Raw genomic sequence first — 21,031 nt, 5'->3', positions numbered from 1 at the left:
GAACCACATCAATGAAATGGCTTGGCCTGTTGCTCCTGCCATGCAGGTGACCCAGCCACACTTGGATTCCTCCTCCTGCTCCCCCACAAATGTTCTCCTCCCTCAAGGAAGACCTTATTGTGGCCTTTCATGGGCCCAGAAAGATGGGCACTGACATTTGAGCAGGGCCTGTTGTGATGGGACAAGGGGTATTGCTTCTAAAGTACAAGAGGGTAGATTCAGAGCAGCTGAGGGTTGTGATGAGGGTGGGGAAACACTGGCACAGGCTTCCCAAAAGTAGTAGATGTCTCATCCCTGGCAACATTGAAAGCCAGGTTGAATGGGGCTCTGAGCAACCTGCTGGAGTTGAAGATGTCCCTGCTCAGTGCAGGGGGGTTGGAATAAATGACCTTTAAAGCTCCTTTCCAGCCCCAGCCATTCTGTGATGCCATGATTCTTGCAATTTCAAGGCAAAAGCCCTTTCCCAGTGTGGCTAGCCAGCCATGTGCTGCTGCTCTTAGGACTCAGCAGCTGGAGTAAGTGCCTGTGCACAGAGGGGTGAGATCTGCTCACAGCCCTGTCCAGCAGAAACCACCCCCATCCTCCAGCCTGCAATTTGATCCCTGTTACATTTGGTTTGGCTGCACAAGTGATCTAAAAGCCCTTTGAAATCTTACCACAGATGCAATTAGCTGCAATAAAGCAATCTGGCTGATCTGACAGAGCTCCCATGCAAACTCTGAACTGAGGGGTCAGTTGCTGCTGCCCACAGCTGTTCTCCTGCCCTTCCAAGAGCTACCTGAGCCTCCAAACTAGTCAAGCTTACAAACACATCTCACCAGGCATCAGAAAACCCAGAGCAGAGGGGCTGAAGCCACAAACCCCTGACTGTTCTGGTCCCCCCTCCTCTCTTCACCAAGTAGCCCTCTGGTGCCCCCCTGCCTGGGCTGTGCTGCCAGCCCACATGGGTCACAGGGAGAGGGGGCTAACAGAGTCTCAGGCTAAAAAGGGAAATGAGGAGATCCCTCTGTTCCAAACTGGGGTCTTCTTATGGACTAAAGGTCACCAAGAAGTTCACATGGGTACAGCTGGGAAAACTGAGCACAAAGGGAAGCCAAGTTCTCTTTGGCAGAGTGTAAACAGAAGCACAGCATCACAGAATCACACCATCACAGAATCACATCACATCATCACAGAATCACACCACATCATCACAGAATCACATCATCACACAATCACATCACATCATCACAGAATCACACCACATCATCACAGAATCACATCATCACAGAATCACATCATCACAGAATCACATCATCACACAATCACATCATCACACAATCACATCATCACACAATCACATCATCACACAATCACATCACATCATCACAGAATCACATCATCACAGAATCACACCACATCATCACAGAATCACATCATCACAGAATCACATCATCACAGAATCACACCACATCATCACAGAATCACATCATCACACAATCACATCACATCATCACAGAATCACAGCATCACAGCATCACAGCATCACAGCATCACAGCATCACAGCATCACAGCATCACGGCATCACAGCATCACAGCATCACAGCATCACAGTACCACACCATCACAGAACCAAACCATCACACCATCACACAATCACATCACATCATCACAGAATCACATCACATCATCACAGAATCACATCAGAATCACATCACACCATCACATCACAGAAGCACAGCATCACAGAAGCACAGCATCACAGAAGCACAGCATCACAGAAGCACAGCATCACAGAAGCACAGCATCACAGAAGCACAGCATCACAGAAGCACAGCATCACAGAAGCACAGCATCACAGAAGCACAGCATCACAGAAGCACAGCACCACAGCACCACAGCATCACAGAAGCACAGCATCACAGAACCACATCACACCATCACAGAACCACATCACACCATCACAGCATCACATCACACCATCACAGCACACCATCACAGCATCACAGCACACCATCACAGCATCACAGCACACCATCACAGCATCAAGGAACCACAGCATCAAGGAACCACAGCATCAAGGAACCACAGCATCAAGGAACCACAGCATCACAGCATCACACAATCACATCACATCATCACACAATCACATCACATCATCACACAATCACATCACATCATCACAGAATCACATCACATCATCACAGAATCACATCAGAATCACATCACAGAATCACACCACAGCACCACAGCACCACAGCACGGGAGGGGTTGGAAGGGACCTTCAGACATCATCCAGCCCCAGCGCCTGCTCCAGCAGCTTCCCCTGGCTCAGGGGGCACAGGAACGTGTCCAGCTGGGGTTGGAAACCTCCTGAGAAGGAGCCTCCACACCCTCCCTGGGCAGCCTGGGCCAGGGCTCCCTCACCTCAGCACCAAAGGACTTGCTCCTTGTGTTTAAGTGGAGCTGTGTGTGTTCTGGCTCATGTCCATCACCCCTTGTGCTGTCCCTGGGCACCACAGAGCAAAGCCCATCCCCATCCTCCTGACACCCACCCTTCAAGTACTTCTAGATGTTAACAAGGTTCCCCCTCAGGCTTCTCCAGGCTGAACAGCACCACATCCTGCAGCCCTTCCTCATAAGGAGGATGTTCTTGTCCCCTCAGCGTCTTGGTAGCCCCTAAATACCTGCATGGCACTGCAGAAGTTCAGAGCTCTCTCTTTTCCTGTCTGACCAAGCCCCCAGCTGATGCCACAGCAGCCCCAGTGTGCCCATCAGCCAACACAGCCACACCAGCAGCTGTTCTGAGCGAGCACCCTGCAACAGCTGCCCATGTCCCACTGTTGCCACAGCCCAAGAATGGGCTGTCCAGCCTCACCCTCTGAGCTCATCACCTGCCAAAGCACCAGGAAGGGTTGGACTCCTCTGGGAGACACAACAAACAGGAGATGCATCAGACTCTTCCACCTTGCTCCCCAGTGCATGTGGGTAACATTCCTCTCTGGCATGAGCCTGCAGAGTCCTGGACTTCAGAGGCACAATTAGCAGCAGCAAGGGTTCAGCTCTGTCTCCTTATGCCCATAAAGTCTCTGCTCACAGCTTCCACCGAGACCATGACCTTCAGGGAGAGCACAGCTGAACTGCCCCAGGCTGGAGGTGGCTGCACAGCAGCAACAGGGAAAGGATGGGTTTGGTTTAAATCACTCAGCACTGCCCTGGGCTGCTGCCTGCACCATCCCTTAACTTCTGCAGGAGCAGAATTAGGTCATCACAGAGCACATCCAAAAACCCAGGCATTAAACCTCAAGCTCTGTAAATGTCAGTCAAGCTCCTGAGTGGGCTGTGGCGGGGTCACTCAGCCCCTTTGCCACGTGCAGTGCCTCACTGCAGCCTGTGCACCAAAACAATGGCATTCCCCAGCCTCCTTGGGCTGGCTGCCCATGCCAACCCACTGACTCCTTCCCCCTGGTTCCCAGCAGTGTAGAGACAGCTCTCCCCTGTGCTTGTGCTGGGTGCTCCAGCAGCTCTGGGTGCTGGATGCTGCAGAGGAATGGAAATCATCCCCCTGGTTCCCTGCCTGTGAGTCAGAGCAAGCTCAGAGGACAAAGGCCTTTGGAGAATGTAGCTGCCAGCTTCTCACAGGCTCATAAACACCAAGGGCTTCCAAAGGCTTATAAATGGCATTGTGTCCTGAAAGCTTTTCCACAGGAAGAGCAGAAGACACATTCCTGCAGCAGCACACTGAAGGAGCAGAGACGATTTGCTACACGTCAGTGGGAAAAGCTTTGAAGGAAAACAAAGCCCAAACCACAACAAAAACCCCAGAGAAAGGCAGCCCACAGTGTGCATCCCAGCCTTAGACATCTGCAAGCTTCCCAAGTCCAAAGCCAAGCTGGGCATCAGGACTCTCATGACAACCCATCCTCTAGCTGATGCCTCTCTGCAGACTCCAGCAAAGCCCACACTTGGCTAGCTTGGACTGGAGCAAGTAGCCAACAGCCCTAACAGGGAACAGCTCAGTGGCTGAAGTGTTACAAGCAAGATGAAGTTGCTTTGCCATGAAAGGCTCAGGAAGCTTTACAGCAGAGAAGAGTAGGGGTTCTAACTGCCCCCTGTGGCTGATGTGATTTGGGGTGTGCTGGAGAACAGGGAGCTGCAGGGAGCTCAGAGACTCACCATGCCCAGTGTGCAGGAGAACTCCCCAAGGAAGTCATGCTCATACAGCTGTGTGCTTGACTTGTCCTGGTCAAACAGGGCAAACTTCAGCTTCTGCACTTCTTCAAAGTGGTAGTCAACAATGAACTTCCTGGCAAAAGCTGGGTTGAGGTTGTTTACAGCTGTCTCTGTCCTGTCGAGCTGCAAGGAAAACAAAGAGAGGCATTGAGGCATGTGGATCTTCACCTTCCAGGGCATGGAGTAACAGGCACAGTTTCCCCAGGGGAGGTTGAGGCTGGAGCTGAGGCAGAACTGTTTCCCTGAGAGGGGTGTGAGCCCCTGTGCCAGGCTGCCCAGGGAGCTGGGGGAGTGCCTAGCCCTGGAGGGATCCCAAAGCCCTGGAGCTGAGGTGCTGAGGGCTGTGGGTCAGTGCTGGGCTGGGCAGGGTGAGGGGAGGGCTGGCACTGCAGCAGCTTCAGGGGCTCTTCCAGTTGCAAGGATTTTATGAGAGCAGCTATTGGTATCATACTGATGTTGGAAGAGGTGGCAGCCAAGATGAGTGAAGGGCTCCAAGCACCTGAGCTGGGAGAGCCCCACCAGAGCTGGCAGTGTCAGCCTGTTGCCACATCACCCTCCCTATGCCAGGACACTCCAGGTAACAGGGACTATTACAAGAGGAAAGAAGGCAGGCCAGCCTGGTTTTATCCAAAGCTGCTGCCCTTGGTGCCTAGAATGACCATAGAATGACCATCCCATCTGCCTGCAGGCCAGCACAGAGCTCCAGGCTCAGCCCAGAGCCCAGGGCAGCCCTGGATGTCTGCCAGAGCCACCCAGCCAGCAACAAGTACAGCAGGGCAGGGAAAAAAGCCTGAAAGAAAGAAGTGAGAGGAAAAGCAAACACAGCCCTTAGTCCCAAAGAAACTCACTGAGCACAGGAGGCAGGTTTTGGAGGGACTGAGTGGCCATGGGTGAGTTTGCTATATGCACTGACCAGGGCAGTGGGTTTGGAAGCTGGTGGCTGAGTCTGAATTGCCAAGATAGGAGTGAAATGAAAGCTGTGTTCCCAGGATAGGCACCTGCAGCCACACAGCTCCACACACACCTCTGCTGCCAGCCTCTCCCACAGCACTGCTCAGAGATGCACTGGCCCAGGAGCTGTGGGCATCCATGAGCTCTGCCTCATTTCAGCAGCACAACACACACAAATCTCCTTTCATGCCTAGGAGACAAGACTGTGCAGGCAGCAGAGATGGGGTTTAGTGCCTTCCATGCCCTCTGAACTACTGGGAAGCTGGGGGCCAAGGGAAACCAGTCCTCCAGCTCCCAGGCAGTAGTTTGGAGGAGATTACTTGAGGTCCCATCTGCAGCTTTGCCCTGGAAGGGGTGGGAAAGGGGAGAGAAAAGGAGAGGGGAGGAGAGGAAAAGGAGCTAACCCTTTGGAGTGATGAGCCTGTTGTCAGTGTGAAGCACAAGAACACCACAAGCCCCAGCTGATGAGAGCACGTGGTTTGGTGTTTGAGGAGCACCAGTGAGCATCATGCAGGAAGGCTCATCACACCCCATGACCAGGGGAGGCTCATCCCATCCTCTCCTTCCCCTCTGCCCCCAAGGCTCACAGCTCTGTGTCCCCTCTACAGAGCAGAGGGGGCTTTGCCACCCAAGAGCAGAGAAGCACAAGGGTTTTTCAGAGGTACCCAGACCAATCAAGGATATCTGGTGGGATAAGAGCTGATCCTACAAAGCAAGAACAGAACTGAGGAATCCTTTGCAGTGACAGCCCTTGTGCTCACTGAACAGAGCCAGGGAAGGCTGCACTGAAGGGAGCTTGGCTAGAGACCTCCAAGCAGCCCCAGCACACAGGGAGCCCTGATGCTCCAGCCCTGGGGGATGCTGTCCCCAGAGCCAGGGGAAGCTGGTGCTGCAGGTGTGGGACCAGCAGCTGACTCAGGGTGGCACAAAGGCTGAGCCATGGGGCCCTGCTTGGATATCACAGCCTGGCTCCTTCCCAGCTCTGTGAGATCACACAATCAGTGGGGCTGGAAAAGCCCCTGAAGCTGCTGCAGTGCCAGCCCTGGCCTCACCCTGCCCAGCCCAGCACTGACCCACAGCCCTCAGCACCTCAGCTCCAGGGCTTTGGGATCCCTCCAGGGCTGGGCACTGCCCCAGCTCCCTGGGCAGCCTGGCACAGGGGCTCACACCCTCTCAGGGAAACAGTTCTGCCTCAGCTCCAAGCTCAGCCTCCCCTGCAATGGCTGTGAAGGGGCTGAGAGACAATGCTGAGGGATGTGCAGGGCTGCTGAGCAGCTGCACACAACCCAAACCCTGCCTCTGAGCTGCTGCCTGTGCAGCTGACACAGAGCAGGGACCAAACTGCCCCAGACCCTGCAGTTGCCCCTCAGATGGGAAACCCCATTGGAAGGGGAAGAGCACAAAGGTCTCCTCCTGGCAAAAGGCAACTTGAGCCCCTTTCCTCTTGTCTTGGCATTTGTTCCTTGGGAGCAGAGCCTGACCCCCAGCTCCCTGCAGCCTCCTGGCAGGGAGTGTCAGAGAGGGCTCCTGGCTGCCCTCAGCCTCTTCTCCAGGCTCAACAACCCCATTCCCTCAGCCCCTCCCCAGCCCCTTGTGCTCCAGCCCCTTCCCCAGCTCCATGATGATGCCATCAGGCAGAGCATTTAAACACCACCTATCTCCACATCACTCCCAGCCTGTGGCTGACTGCCTGTGTCCCTCCCCCACTCCCTCCAAGGCTGATTCACAAAAGGTTTTCTAATTCCTATTAAGCTTGGCAAGACAAAATAATTGTATTTGGGAACAAATGTGACAGAAAGAACAGCAAGCTGAGATCTGTGTGCTGGCATCAGCTGGTGCTGCAGCCCTGCCACCCAGCTCAGCCGTGGGCAGCTGGGGCTGGGCCTGGAGGAGGAGACCCATCACCTCCTAAATGGGCTCTGAGGGGTGGGATGTGTCAGCAACCTGGTGCAGAGGGACACAGGGACAATGGGATGGGTTCATGCCACTAAGCTGCTGCTGTCCCCATCCCTCCCCTGTGTCTCAGCCACTGCTTTCAGAAGGGGAAGAGGTTCATCTTTGGGCCAAGGGGCATGTCTGTGTGGCTGTGCTGGGTTTGTATGGGGCTGCTGCTGGTCATGGGGAAGGGGTTGTAACATTGCCTCCTGTAAGAGGTTGCTCAGGAGTTTCCCCAGCTCCAAGTCAGACCCACCTGTGGGGCTGAGCCAGCTGGGCACCTCTGCAGTCACATTTTAAGCAGCAGCAGCCAGAAGAAGAGTGGTTGGAGGTGGTGGGACAGGAGAGAGCTGACCATGTGGACCCCAAGGTCAGTGAGGGAGGAGGAGAAGAGGTGTGCCAGAGCAGAGTTCCCCCTGCTCACCCCATGGTGAGGAGGGGGCTGAGGCAAGGAGGACCCCACAGCAGAGGCTGTGCCCAGGGGGGCTGTGATGCTGTGGGGAGGTGGCCCTGGAGCACAACGTGCCTGGAGCTGTGCTGCCGCTGAACAGACCCACAGGGAGGAGTTTGTGAGGAGCTGCAGCCCCAGGCAAGTACTCACATCACAGAGGTCCACTAAGGACCACATCCCATGGGAAGGACCCCATAAGGATGAGAGAAGCCCTCTGAGGAGGAGGAAGCAGCAGCAGAGACTGTGAGGGACTGACCACAAGCTCCTGCCCTCTGCACCACTGAGAGGAAGGAGGTGCAGCTATGGGGAGCAGGAGCTGAGCCTGGGAAGATGGGGAGGGCTAGGGGAAGGGAACCTTAAAGTGCTGGTTGTATTGTTTCTTATCCTCCTACTCTGCTTTTGCTTTCTGTCTGCTCTGCTTCTAGTTGGTAGCAGATTAAACTGTTCCTTCCTCCCCAAGTCGAGGCTGTTTTGCCCAGACCCATCACTGGCAGTGAGCCCTCCCTGCCCTTGTCTCCATCCACAAGGCCCTTGGTTATCTCTCCTCCCAGCTCACTCATATCACCTCACAGGAGCTGTGTGTGGGGCTGAGCCAGTGGCTGTGTGGGGCTTTGCTGCCAGCTGGGCTTACACCATGACAAAACCCACACAGGCCAACACGGGCACCCCCAGGGAGCTCTGAGCCACCGTGGCACGTGGCCCATCCAGCAAGGCTCTTGAGGGGGTGAGCTCACTTCTCCTGGCCTTCCCCAGCATCCAGCCACAGCCCAAACCTGTCCTGGCTGTGCTGCTTGACCAGGGCTGGCTGGGTGGCACGTGTGCACTCCACACCCTGTGCCAGCTCGTGCAATGTGCCCAAACCACAGCGGCAGAGCACCGAGGGAGCTGCTGCTGAGGGCTGCCCTGCCAAGGAGAAAGCAGCTAAAAATAGCAGAGGAAAGGAAAAACAAAGAAATCCCTGAAAACTGGACTGTAAAACAAGCAGCTTTGGTCCCAACTGCTTACCCCCTGCCCTGAAGGACTGGGGCAGTCCCCAGTCTCCTCCTGCAGCATGCTGCCTTTATTCTGTGGGCAGGAGCTCCACTTCCACACCATTTTTTCAGCATGCAAACTGGTCTGTCAGCCTGCTGCTTCCCAAGCCAGGGGCTGTGGGTTACAAGGGCCAAGCTTGAGTCCTGCCCCTAAACCATCACTGGGAAAGGGCTGAGAGCATGAGGATGAGTGGGGTGGAGGGCAACTCCAGCCCTGCCTCAGCTCTACATCCACCCAGCCTGAGACACTGCTGACAGAAAGGGAAACTCCTCTAAAGTGCAATCAGCTCAGAAAACAGACACCTCTCAGGGCTGGAAAGCTCATGGGTGTCACCCAGGCTGCTGAGCACAGCCCCCTGCAGCCCATGGGAAGGTGAGGGCTTTGGGGCTTTGGTTGTTACTCTTACCTTAACCCCACCAGTTTGATGTCCTTGGCCCTGGCCCCTCGCCGTGCATGCAGGGAGGGGCAGGGACTGAGCAGGGCAGTGCCCCTGCTGCACTTACCTCCACCCACTTGCCATTGACTTCCATGAAGAGGACGCAGAAGGGGTCGGATTTGGAGGTGACGTCCCTGTCCAGGAGGTTCTGGCCGCAGACGGACAGCTCGACCCTGCAGACGCAGTAGGGGGAGCCCAGGGGCGCCGGCGGCGCGGCGGTCCCGGTGTGTGCCATGGGCGGCTGCGGGCACGCTGCGGGCACTCTGCGGGCACTCTGCGGGCACAGGCACACACGGCAGCCTCAGCACTGGCGACAGGCACCGAACACGCACGGGACACATGGGGGTCACAGCCAGAGCCTCGTGCTCTGAGCTACACACAGTCACAGAATCAAAGTGGTGGGGGCTGGAAGGGACCTTTAGAGCTCATCCAGCCCAAGCCCCTGCAGAAGCAGCTCCCACCTAGATGAGCTCACACAGGAACGTGTCCAGGTGCGGTTTGAAGCCCTCCAAGGAAGGAGCCTCCACAACCCCTCTGGGCAGCCTGTGTGACCTGATCTAGGTGGGACCTGCTTTGGCAGAGGCCTTGGAATAGATGAGCTCTAAAGGTCCCTTCCAACACCTCCTATTCAAATGGAGACCACTGTGAGTGTGCCATATGAGGAGTGATTTTGTATTTGGCAGTTGAATGATGTGTTTGTTGCAAGCTGCATGACTTCTGTACAGGCACATTCATTGTAAGGAGTTGGATATACAATAGTTGACCTTAACAAGACAAAAGATCATAGAATCATAGAATGGTGGGGTTGGAAGGGACCTTTAGAGCTCATCCAGCCCAAGCCCCTGCAGAAGCAGCTCCCACCTAGATCAGGTCACACAGGAACGTGTCCAGGTGGGGTTTGAAGCCCTCCAAGGAAGGAGCCTCCACACCCTCCCTGGGCAGCTTGTTCCACTGCTCCATCAGCTCACACTGAAAGTTTTCCCTTATGTTTCAATGGAACTTGTTGTGTTGCAGCTTCATCCCATCACCCCTTGTACTGGACACAACAGAAACAAGTGCTGCCCCAACCTCCTGACACCCACCAGTGAGACACTTGTAACTATCAATGAGCTCCCTCCTCAGTCTCCTCTTCCCCAGTTGAACAGCCCCAGGGCTGCAGCCTTTCCTCCTCACACACATGTTCCAGCCCCTCAGCATCTTGCTGTCCCTGCCCTGGCCTCTCTCCAGCAGTTCCCTGTCTCTCTGGAGCTGGGGAGCCCAGAATATTTGTAAACATTCATGAGATCCCCCCTCAGTCTCCTCTTCCCCAGACTAAACAGCCCCAGCTCCTGGCTCCAAAGCCAGCATCACCATCCCTATGTGGCCACCACACCAAGCAGATATCCCGAGTGGAAGCCCAGCAGAGCCCCTGCAACCTACCTGGGTTTTGCTCCATGAACAAGCCTTTGTGCTTACCCCCTGCCCTGAAGGACTGGGGCAGTCCCCAGTCCCCTCCTGCAGCATGCTGCCTTTATTCTGTGGGCAGGAACTCCACTTCCACACCATTTTTTCAGCATGCAAACTGGTCTGTCAGCCTGCTGCTTCCCAAGCCAGGGGCTGTGGGTTACAAGGGCCAAGCTCGAGTCCTGCCCCTAAATCATCACTGGGAAAGAGCTGAGAGCATGAGGATGAGTGGGGTGGAGGGCAACTCCAGCCCTGCCTCAGCTCTACATCCACCCAGCCAGCAGAAAGCAGTGGCTCTGGCAGCAGTTAACAAGCAGCAATAGCCAGTTCCCAGGAGAGCAGTGCAAACGTGACAATCACTGCAGGAGCTGGTGCTGGATGATTTACAGAGCTGTGGTAAAAAAAACAACCCCTTTGCCACAAGAAGAGCTCACCAGAAGTCCACTGCCAAAGCCATTTGGCAGAGGTAAATGTGGTTGATACCATAATCAGTGCAAAGCCCCAGCCCACGTGACAGTTTTGCCTTGTGATGTGCAGATCCCTTGGCAAAAACCAAGGTCTCCAACAGAGAAGAGCAAAGAGAAGCAAAAAGCACTATCAGATTAATTTCCACCAATAAACTCTGTCAGCTGGGGTTGGTAGTGGAGACAGAGCTCTTCCCAGCAGCTCATTCAACACCTTTCACCCATTTCTTCTTCAAGAGTGGCTCCTGGCTCATGAGCTTTATCTGAGAACCCCAAACATCACCCTCCTCTCCCTTGATAAGCCACCTGCTGCTGTTTGGCATTGAAACCCCAATGATTTGCTTATTTATTTGCATGAGTGTTTGTGAGCACCTGTGCTGGGGGGAGCTGGGCTGCTTCCCTTGTCCAAGCTCAGCCTCCAAGCTGCCCTGGCAGTCAGGGATGGGGTGATCCCAGCATGGCTCTGGAGAGGGAGCTGAGGGCTCTGAGCACCAGCTGCAGTGAATGCTGAAAGGAAAACAACTCCCTCTTCCAAACCTCTAAGCTCTTCTCTCTTAGACATCCAAGATCTCTGCTTGACACTAAGTCACCACAAACAAGACTGATTTAACCCCCATCAGTGATTGCAAGCTCTTCATCCCAGCTCATGGCACGGCCAGTGCAATCATTTCAGCAACACAGCAACCCAGAAACATCTCCAGAAGAAGGATGTCTCCATCCTTGGCTGTACATCACCCATGTGCCCTCAGAGTCACAGGATGGTGGGGCTGGCAGAGCCCTGCAGAGCTGCTGCAGCCCCAGCCCCTGCTCCAGCAGCTTCCCCTGGCTCAGGGGGCACAGGAACGTGTCCAGCTGGGGTTGGAAACCTCCTGAGAAGGAGCCTCCACACCCTCCCTGGGCAGCCTGGGCCAGGGCTCCCTCACCTCAGCACCAAAGGACTTGCTCCTTGTGTTTAAGTGGAACTGTTTGTGTTCTGGCTCATGTCCATCACCCCTTGTGCTGTCCCTGGGCACCACAGAGCAAAGCCCATCCCCATCCTCCTGACACCCACCCTTGAGGCATTTCTCAGCATTGCTGAGGTGCCCCTGAGCTCAGGCTTCTCTTCCCCAGGCTCAACAGCCCCAGGGCTGCAGCCTTTCCTCCTCACACACATGTTCCAGCCCCTCAGCACCTTGCTGTCCCTGCCCTGGCCTCTCTCCAGCAGTTCCCAGTCTCTGTGTGCTCAGTTCTTGAACTGAGTAGCCCCAAAAAGCCCCAAGCTGCTGAGGCCTCCCCTGAGCAGTTTCCCCTGTCCCAGACGCAGCCTGTCTCACACCATCACTCCCTTTCCACAGCAGCACAACCCCAAAGCAGTGTGACACCAAAACAAAGCCCCCTGTGGGCAGACATCAATCTATCATCCATCTACCATCCATCTACCCCCAGAACTTGGAGCAGAAACAGGAGCCCTGGTGCTCGAGCACCGCGAGGGGCGGCGGAGGCGCGGGCTGCGGCAGGCCTGTCCCCGCTGCAGCTCTGCTCCTCTCAGCCCATCTTGCCACTTCAGCTCAAACCCAAGACTTTATTTCTTCTCTTTAACGCACAGATCATGTAATCGATGGCTTAAAATAGCCAGGCCTGTTCTATTTCTGCTGCTGCCTGTCTGCCTCTCCCTCTGAACAGCAGCTCCGGGGCAGCTGTGCTGGCGCGGCCCGGGCCCTGCCGGCGCAGGGAGAGCTGGGCTGGCTTTTTCCATCTCCCCTTCCCCCAAATCTGGGCTCTGGCTCACACAAAAGCACAGGCAGCAAATGACTCAGTGGAAAAAGCTTTCTGGGTTGGTTTTTTTTTCCCCCAGGGCTGGCAGGCACCAAAACATCCCCCTCTGCACGCTGGGCACTGCCCCTGCGCCCGGCCGCAGCGTGGGCATGAGGAGAGGCTGCCAGGGCAACTGGGGGCAGAGACACGGGGGGACCCGTGTCCCCTTGTGTGGACACATTTCCAACCCAGGTACCCAAAACTGGGACACTCTTTTCCCCCAGGTGCCAACCTGGAGAGCTTGATGCCATCCCGTGGGTGCCTCGCACACAACCACTGTGGTTGTCCCCTCCCAACAAAAGCAGAAGGCAGTGGGATGATGCCAACCCCTGTGCCCACCATCCCAGTAAAGGGGATTTGTCACACAAGGGACATCCATGAGGGATGGAGCTCACGGAATCACAGCGTGGTGGGGGTTGGAAGGGACCTTTAGAGCTCATCCAGTCCAACCCCCCTGCAGAAGCAGCTCCCACCTACATCAGCTCACATAGGATGCCACACAATGTGCAGCGCTGCTGAATCCTGGCTCAGGCTACACCTTCCCCCCAGCTCCAGCCCTGCTAAAAACCCCTGAGGAGTGTAAACTTCCTGATTCAGCAAGATGTAATTAAAGAAGACAGTAATTTCCCCAGCCAGGCTGGCTCCCCACAGAACAAGCAACGCCAGAGAGGTGGCAGGAGCAGAAGGTGGTGATGCCACAGCTGTAGGTGCCATTGTCACTCATCCACACACACCATCCTGCCCTGGGAAACAGCCCTGGGAGCTGCCAGAAAAGGCCCAGCACCTCTGCCCCCACTGCAGGAATGCAGCACCTTCCCTGGGGCTGGGCAGGGGGCTGCCCATGGGTCCCCTCAGCTCACACCTGAGGCACCACCGGGTGAGCCAGTGACCTTGTAACCTCCCCCCAGCAATGCTTTAAATTCAGGGGAGGGATTTGAGCTGGCAGCAAAGGAGCTGGCTCACCATCATCTGTATTCCAGTCTCTGCTCCTTGTTTTTGTTCTCCTCTCCCCACATTTGCTGCCCTCACACAGCCCCACGAGCCGCTCAGTGCTGCAGCCAGCCCTCCTCCTGCCACACAGCCCTGCCCAGGAGGACAACCAGAGGGCAAGTGTGAAGGGCCAAGTGCCTCAGGGCCCTGTCCTACTGACTAGTAGGGGTGGGAAGGGACCTCTAAAGATCACCTAGTCCAGCCCCTCTGAAATGAAATGCCCCCTGGAAAAGATGCCTGAGGAGGTGACACAAGAGCAAGAGCAGGGTGGAGGGATATGGTCTGTTTGGGTTGTTAAAGCCCCTGAAGCTGCTGCAGTGCCAGCCCTGCCCTCACCCTGCCCAGCCCAGCACTGACCCACAGCCTCAGCACCTCAGCTCCATGGCTTTGGGATCCCTCCAGGGCTGGGCACTGCCCCAGCTCCCTGGGCAGCCTGGCACAGGGGCTCACACCCCTCTCAGGGAAACAGTTGTGCCTCAGCTCCAACCTAAGATCCTTTCTGGGCTGCAGCTTCCAAGACCTCTTGAGCAGTATCTTTGTGCTTTGTAACCTTCAACTGCTCTTTTGTCCATGACTTGGTCACCTCCAGGCTGTTCCACACCCGCAGCAAGGGCTTTGCTGGCTGGGGGCACACACACAAGCATTGACAGGAAAAAGCCAGAGAGGGGGGAAAAAATAAAGCTGTGCTTGAAGTGAAACATCTGGGGGGCTGGTTTCATATTAGTAGTGTTGTCAAGCTTCAGTGTTCTCCTCTCCTTAAAGAGATCAACCTCGTTTGCCCAGGGAATACCAGGCATGTTGGGACCAGCACCAGTGACACCACGCACAGTCCCTCCTGGGGATGGCTCTCTCCTCCTCCAGCATGCTCTGTGATTTCTCCAGTACCCCACAGAAGCCACCCTGTGACTCAGTTTATCCACTAACAACCTACTGCAGCTGTAGAAGCACATTTCCCTTCTGGAAGGGGAAAAGGAGAGAGGTGAGTATCAAACAGGGCACACACAGCCCCGAGCTCCGGGCAGCACAGACACGGCGGTAGCGCAGGGTGCGTGAAGAGCAGGAGAAAAAGGGTTGTCAGGAGATTGAGTGAAAGGAGAAGAGCAGGAGAGCACAGAAACTGGTTGCCCAGAGCAGCAGCAGAGCTGAAATGCAGCAGCCCCAGAGCTGGAGATGCCAGGCAGAGCTGGGCTGTGCCGTGCCGTGCCCACCGTGGCTCCCCAGCCCGGCTGCCTGGCACGCTCCTGTCAACAAACACTCCCGTCCAGGATCCCTGTGCAAAGCAGAGATGTTTGCCTTGCAGCCTCTCCTAGGCAACACAGCACCTTCAGCAGCCTGCACTGGGTCTTCATTAGAGCCTCCTTACCTCCTGAACTCATGGGGAGTTAGCTGTGTACCCAGCACCCTGCACCCTGCTGCTGGTTCCCTCCCTGCAAGTGCCTCTGCCACAGGTGAGAGGGCTGAGGAGAGCAGGAAGGATTTTGCACATGAACAAGCCTCCACACCCTCCCTGGGCAGCCTGGGCCAGGGCTCCCTCACTTCAGCACCAAAGGACTTTCTCCTTGTGTTTAAGTGGAGCTGTTTGTGTTCTGGCTCATGTCCATCACCCCTTGTGCTGTCCCTGGGCACCACAGAGCAAAGCCCATCCCCATCCTCCTGACACCCAGCCTTGAGGCATTTCTCAGCATTGCTGAGGTGCCCCTGAGCTCAGGCTTCTCTTCCCCAGGCTCAACAGCCCCAGGGCTGCAGCCTTTCCTCCTCACACACATGTTGCAGCCCCTCAGCACCTTGCTGTCCCTGCCCTGGCCTCTCTGCAGCAGTTCCCTGTCTCTCTTGAACTGGAAACCAGCTCATGAGAAAGGATCCACAGGGTGGGACCAAGGTTCCTGCTCACAGTCCCACCCTGCCCTGCATCCCCTGCTCTGCTCACAGTCCTGGTGATCCCCCTGACTCCCCCAGGGTATCACCCCAACCTGGAGGGACCTGGGGCTGTCCTGCCCCAAGCAGCTGCCCTGTTGGTAAGGGGAGCTGCTGTGCCACAGGACAAGGGCATAGGGAAAGGCAAGAAGCCCCTGCTGTGACCCCATCCCCGTGCTGGCATCCCTCCGTGCTGGAGGCCACCCCTCTGCAACTGCAGGAACACAACCACTGCCTGGCCACTGCTCCAGCATGGGACCCTTGTCCTCACAGAGGAGCTCACACTCACAGAGACACTGGAAGTCAGGGATGTGAGAGTAAAACCAAACAGCTTTCCATGTCCCTGGTGTGCTGGCACCGACACAGTGCCCACGGGCAGAGCCTGCCCTGGCACCGGGGCAGCAAAACCCAACCGGATTCACTCTCCAGCCCTCTCTGCATGAAGTCAGAGGATGGCATTTGCTGTCCCCAAAGCATCCCAAAGCACTCACCAGCGAGAAACCCGAGCCCTGAGGAGCAGGAGCCCCCAGCTCCCAGCATGAAGGTGTCCCTGCACTTCCACCCAGCCCGGCAACCGAAAGCAAAAGCGGCAGCTCCACACCCCGTGTGACGTGTGGCAGGAACAGCCGGGATGGGGCTGCCCGTGAGTGAGTGCTCAGGAGAGCAGCAAGGGGCAAGAAAACCCCTCCCCAAAAGGACACCTCCTAAACCTGATGGGCTCTGACGGCTGCTGCAGGACACGGCACCGGGGCTGCCTCTGCGTGCCCTGTACTCATTCCATGCCACACACACTCACTGCATGCCCTGTACTCACTGCATGCCCTGTACTCACTGCATGCCTCACAACTGCTGCACACACGGTGATTTTGCATGCCCTGTGCCCACTGCATGCCCTACGACAGCTGCATGCTCCACAACTGCTGCATGCCCTGTGCCCACTGCATGCCCTACGACAGCTGCATGCTCCACAACTGCTGCATGCCCTGTGCCCACTGCATGCCCTACGACAGCTGCATGCTCCACAACTGCTGCATGCCCTGTGCCCACTGTATGCCCTACAACAGCTGCATGCTCCACAACTGCTGCATGCCCTGTGCCCACTGCATGCCCTACAACAGCTGCATGCTCCACAACTGCTGCATGCCCTGTGCCTGCTGCATGCTCTGTGCCTGCTGCATGCCCTACAACAGCTGCATGCTCCACAATTGCTGCATGCCCTGTGCCCACTGCATGACCTACAAGAGCTGCATGCTCCACAACTGCTGTATGCCCTGTGCCCACTGCATGCCCTGCACTCCCTGCATGCCCCACAACCACTGCACACTCTACAAGCACTGCATGCCCTGCTCACAAATGCACACACAGCTTGCAGAGCAGCAGCAGCCCTGTGCTGGGAAGGGGCCAGCAAGGGGCCTGGCAGGCCGGCAGCGTGGCAGTGCCCGGGCACACAGCGGCCCCGCTGCCGTCTCTGCTGCCCAGCGCCTGTTTGCCTCATGGATGCTGAGAAGATCTGCATGTGTTTGCTTGACCACAGCCTCCCTCTGGGGCTCAATTTAGGGAAATCTGTGATTTAGGGCAGAAAGCATCACCATGTCGCTGGGAATCCTGGCAATGGCATCAAACCCTGTCTATGACGACCCCACAAAGCAGATCCAAGGAGGAGGCTGCTCTTGCAGCTCTGCACCCGCTGCCTTTGCATGCTGCTGGGGCAGCTGCTTCCCTCCCATGTGCCAGAGCACAAAACAATGATGCCCATTGGCCATGGGCAAGCAGGAGGCTGGGAGCTGTGGCCAGCAGGCCAGCTACTGGCAACCCCGTGCAAGCTCTATGAGAGACAAACACCAAATACAAACCTCTGAGCTCCCTGTGGCAGTGATGCTCATGTCAGACATGCTCTGGGTGGGACAAACAAGCAAACAAGGAGCTGCAGGAAGGGAGAATCACAGAACCGTTGCCCCTTGTGCTGTCCCTGGGCACCACAGAGCAAAGCCCATCCCCATCCTCCTGACACCCACCCTTGAGGCATTTCTCAGCATTGCTGAGGTGCCCCTGAGCTCAGGCTTCTCTTCCCCAGGCTCAACAGCCCCAGGGCTGCAGCCTTTCCTCCTCACACACGTTCCAGCCCCTCAGCATCTTGCTGTCCCTGCCCTGGCCTCTCTGGAGCTGGGGAGCCCAGACCTGTCCACAGGACTCCAGAAGAGGCCTCAGCAGATGTGGCAGAGCAGAGAGGGAGGAGAATCACCCTCAACCTGCTGCTCACACTCCTCTGGGTGCCCCCAGGATGCCCTTGGCTTCTTGCCTACGAGGGCACATTGCTGCCTGTGGTCAGTTTGTCCTCAGGCAGGACTCCCAGGTCCCAAGGAGGCTTGGGGCAGGTTTGAACTTCCAGCCACTGCAGCAGAACTTTCCCACCCCAGCACTAGCAGCAGCCATGCAAGAGCTGGGCACACTCTCACAATGAGTGGGGGATAGATCTGCTTCAACAACCAGATTTGGAGGAAACAGTTGACTTAATTAAATCCAGACCCTGTGCAGTGTGAGGGAATCAGGCAGCCTGCATTTCAACCACACTCAGTGCATACTGGCTGCTCAACTTATTAAAGGCTTGTGGAAGGTACTGAATACAAAAATGTTGTCTGCCTGAATGTTAATTGAATTCCTATTTCCAGCCAACACTGTGTGCTGCACGTGAGGGGAGGAAAAACCATCTCTTCAGCCACGAGAAGCATCTCTAACTGCTTTCTGACATAATCACATGCCAACATTACAAGCACTCCAGCCAGAAAGGCCCCAGCAGCAAGCAGGACCCTCCACCACACAGCCCATTTCACCCCCAGAGCAGCCAGAGATGTGGAGAGAAGCCTGAGCTCAGGGGCACCTCAGCAGTGCTGAGAAATGCCTCAAGGGTGGGTGTCAGGAGGATGGGGATGGGCTTTGCTCTGTGGTGCCCAGGGACAGGACAAAGGATGATGGACACAAGCTGGAACACAGGCAGTTCCCCTGGCCCAGGAGGAGCAAGTCCTTTGGTGCTGAGGTGAGGGAGCCCTGGCCCAGGCTGCCCAGGGAGGGTGTGGAGGCTCCTTCTCAGGAGGTTTCCGACCCCAGCTGGACACGTTCCTGTGCCCCCTGAGCCAGGGGAAGCTGCTGGAGCAGGGGCTGGGGCTGCAGCAGCTCTGCAGAGCCCTTCCAGCCCCCACCATGCTGGGGTTCTGTGATTCAGAGCTCTTCCCCTGATAACAGCAATAGATATTAACAGGCAACTACACCAAGGCTCATTAGCCCCTGGCACACTGACCCCACACAGCCCACCTTCACCCTGATGCAGGAGACTCCCATCCCTACAACCCCATCTCTCCCAAATGCACTGTATTTTGTACCAGGCTGCTCTGCAGCAGGGAGATGCCACCACCAGACATGCCCAGCTTCACCCTGAGACGCATCTGTGTGGCAGTGCCACGCGACACGCAGCACCCGACCGACCCACGGCGCCTTCCCACGGCTTCACACACCGCACCAGGGGACACAGACTCAGATCAGGAGGTTGCACAGCCCTGCACTTGCTGTTTGCCAGCAAAAGTTGTGTTCCCAGCTTGTCTGGTTTTTACCATCAGCCCCACGAGGGCCGATATTTCTTCCCAAACCCTCAGCTTCTGGGACCACGTGACGACGGGAAAATCGAGGGCTGGGGAGAAGGCGACTATTTTAGACACGAGCTCTTTCCTGCTGGCTGCAGGCAGACAATCTGACAGCTCCCAAAGCCTCAGCAAAAGCAGCAGACAAACAAAAAGTGGAGCCCTTCCTTGCTGAATGCCTCACTTGTTTGGTTTCCTGAGGTTTTCTTTCTCCAAGCTCACCCGAGTCCCCGGGAATTCCTTTTTGCCTTGCTCCCGTGAGCCAAACAAGTAACCTCACAAAGCCAAGCAGCAGGAATCTGAGCCAAAGCAGCAGAGAAGTGACCACTCTGGTCCCCCAGCAGATATTTCACAGAGGTCTAAAAGACAAACTGTAAGATTCTGGGGTGGGGGAAGCGTTGAATCCCTCCTCGTGGCTTCACTGCTGTGCCAGGAGCCAGCACCAATTCCAATGAACCACACCAGAAAATTCACCTTTTCTCCTCCTTTCCCCTCACCCTGCCTCTGAGCACACGCCAAGGCTCTCACATAAAGAGTTCCTTATGAGAGCTGGCAGCCCTGCAGCAGGACAGGAGGCTGCAAGTGTTGCTTTTTCACCACTGAAGCGGGGATGACGTCCTGGGCACGCTGACAGCTCCGGGAGAACAAGCCCTGATTTACGGTGGCACAAGCCACTCCGGCCAGAGGTTTCCACTCAAGTCAAGAGGGAACTCTTTCCACTGGGTGTAACAGGAGTTATTCCTCCCAGGCTCTTCACACACCACACTGAGACTGCTAAAAGGCAAAGCAAAGCCATGGGATTCCAGTATACAACTGGGCAGACTGGTCAGTCGCAGAGTAACCCCTGTTTTGGGGTGAGGGAGGAAGGCAAGTGGGAATGAGAACTGATGGGGGCTGCACAGCTCCAGCAGCTGAACCCTAAGAGGCTCTTTCTGCACTGGAGACCCCGGTGCCTGTGCTCCCCTCCTTGGTCCCCTGACCCTTCCCCAGGCAACAGCTTTCCAAACTGCACCAACCTGCCAGCAACGGGCACAGGGTGCCAGCGCAGACCCCAGGAGCAAGGACATGCCCAGGGCAAGAGGGGCTGGTGATGAACTCATTTCCCTAGAGCTGGAGCTCAGAAAGGCAACAGGGAGGGAGAAGCCTCACAGGCAGCATCTCCAACGCTGCCAGCCCTGCCCCTCTGCCCACCCTCATGCCTCAGGAGATGCCAACTGTGAGCCTCACTGAGCAGGGCCGGGTTGCCACGGGGCACACGTGGACAGACACTGACTGCAAACCCTGTGGTGAGGGATGCCAGGCTCTGAGGGATGCCCTGTGGTGAGGGACAGCAGCTCCAGGGCTCCTTGTCCCCCCCAAGGCAAGTGCTAGGGGCTGCCCAAGTAGCAGGTTCAATCCTGTAGGCACGGACACCTCAGGGGGTGCCTTCCCTCCACGTTATCCCAGCCAGAATACAACAGCAGAGAAACAAAACCACATCAAACCCCCTCTGTCCCAGGCTGCCACACAGCTGGAACCAAAACAAGTGCAGCATTTCCCTGAGGCTGCTCCAGGAAAACATCCCCCACTGCCTCAGTTCTTCACAGCGGCGCCTTTCCACATGCCCCGAGCTTTTGTTCCTCTGCTCCCTGCCCAACAGCCCCCAGTGGGACGGGGTTTCTGCCCCATCACAAGGCATTTTGTGACCCCAGCAAAGCAGAGTTGGTGGCACACAGCAGCACAACCCCCCCAACACCTGGGCTGGCAGGGGATGCTGGTGTCACACACACACACACC

At 56.3% G+C, this 21,031-nt stretch overlaps 1 protein-coding gene across 3 annotated transcripts in view; it reads right to left on the bottom strand.

Moving 5' to 3' along the window:
- Positions 1-21,031, bottom strand: part of CPNE2 (copine 2) — a 59,038-nt gene that overhangs the window by 37,756 nt on the left and 251 nt on the right. For 2 of the 3 annotated variants that reach the window (XM_062007773.1, XM_062007775.1), the window contains exons 1-3: positions 16,115-16,189; positions 9,086-9,292; positions 4,157-4,336 (exon numbers count right to left, since the gene is read on the bottom strand). In XM_062007773.1, the coding sequence (XP_061863757.1) occupies positions 4,157-4,336; positions 9,086-9,253 (348 nt within the window). In that variant the 5' untranslated portion in view covers positions 9,254-9,292; positions 16,115-16,189. Of the gene's footprint in view, positions 1-4,156; positions 4,337-9,085; positions 9,293-16,114; positions 16,190-21,031 lie in introns of those variants that run through there. The other variant, XM_062007774.1, reaches the window with a different exon arrangement.

The sequence above is a fragment of the Colius striatus genome, chromosome 14, assembly GCF_028858725.1.
Source record: "Colius striatus isolate bColStr4 chromosome 14, bColStr4.1.hap1, whole genome shotgun sequence".
NCBI classification, from domain to species: domain Eukaryota; kingdom Metazoa; phylum Chordata; class Aves; order Coliiformes; family Coliidae; genus Colius; species Colius striatus.
Note: the sequence above shows the minus strand (reverse complement) of the source record. Positions and strands in the feature narration are given on the sequence as shown.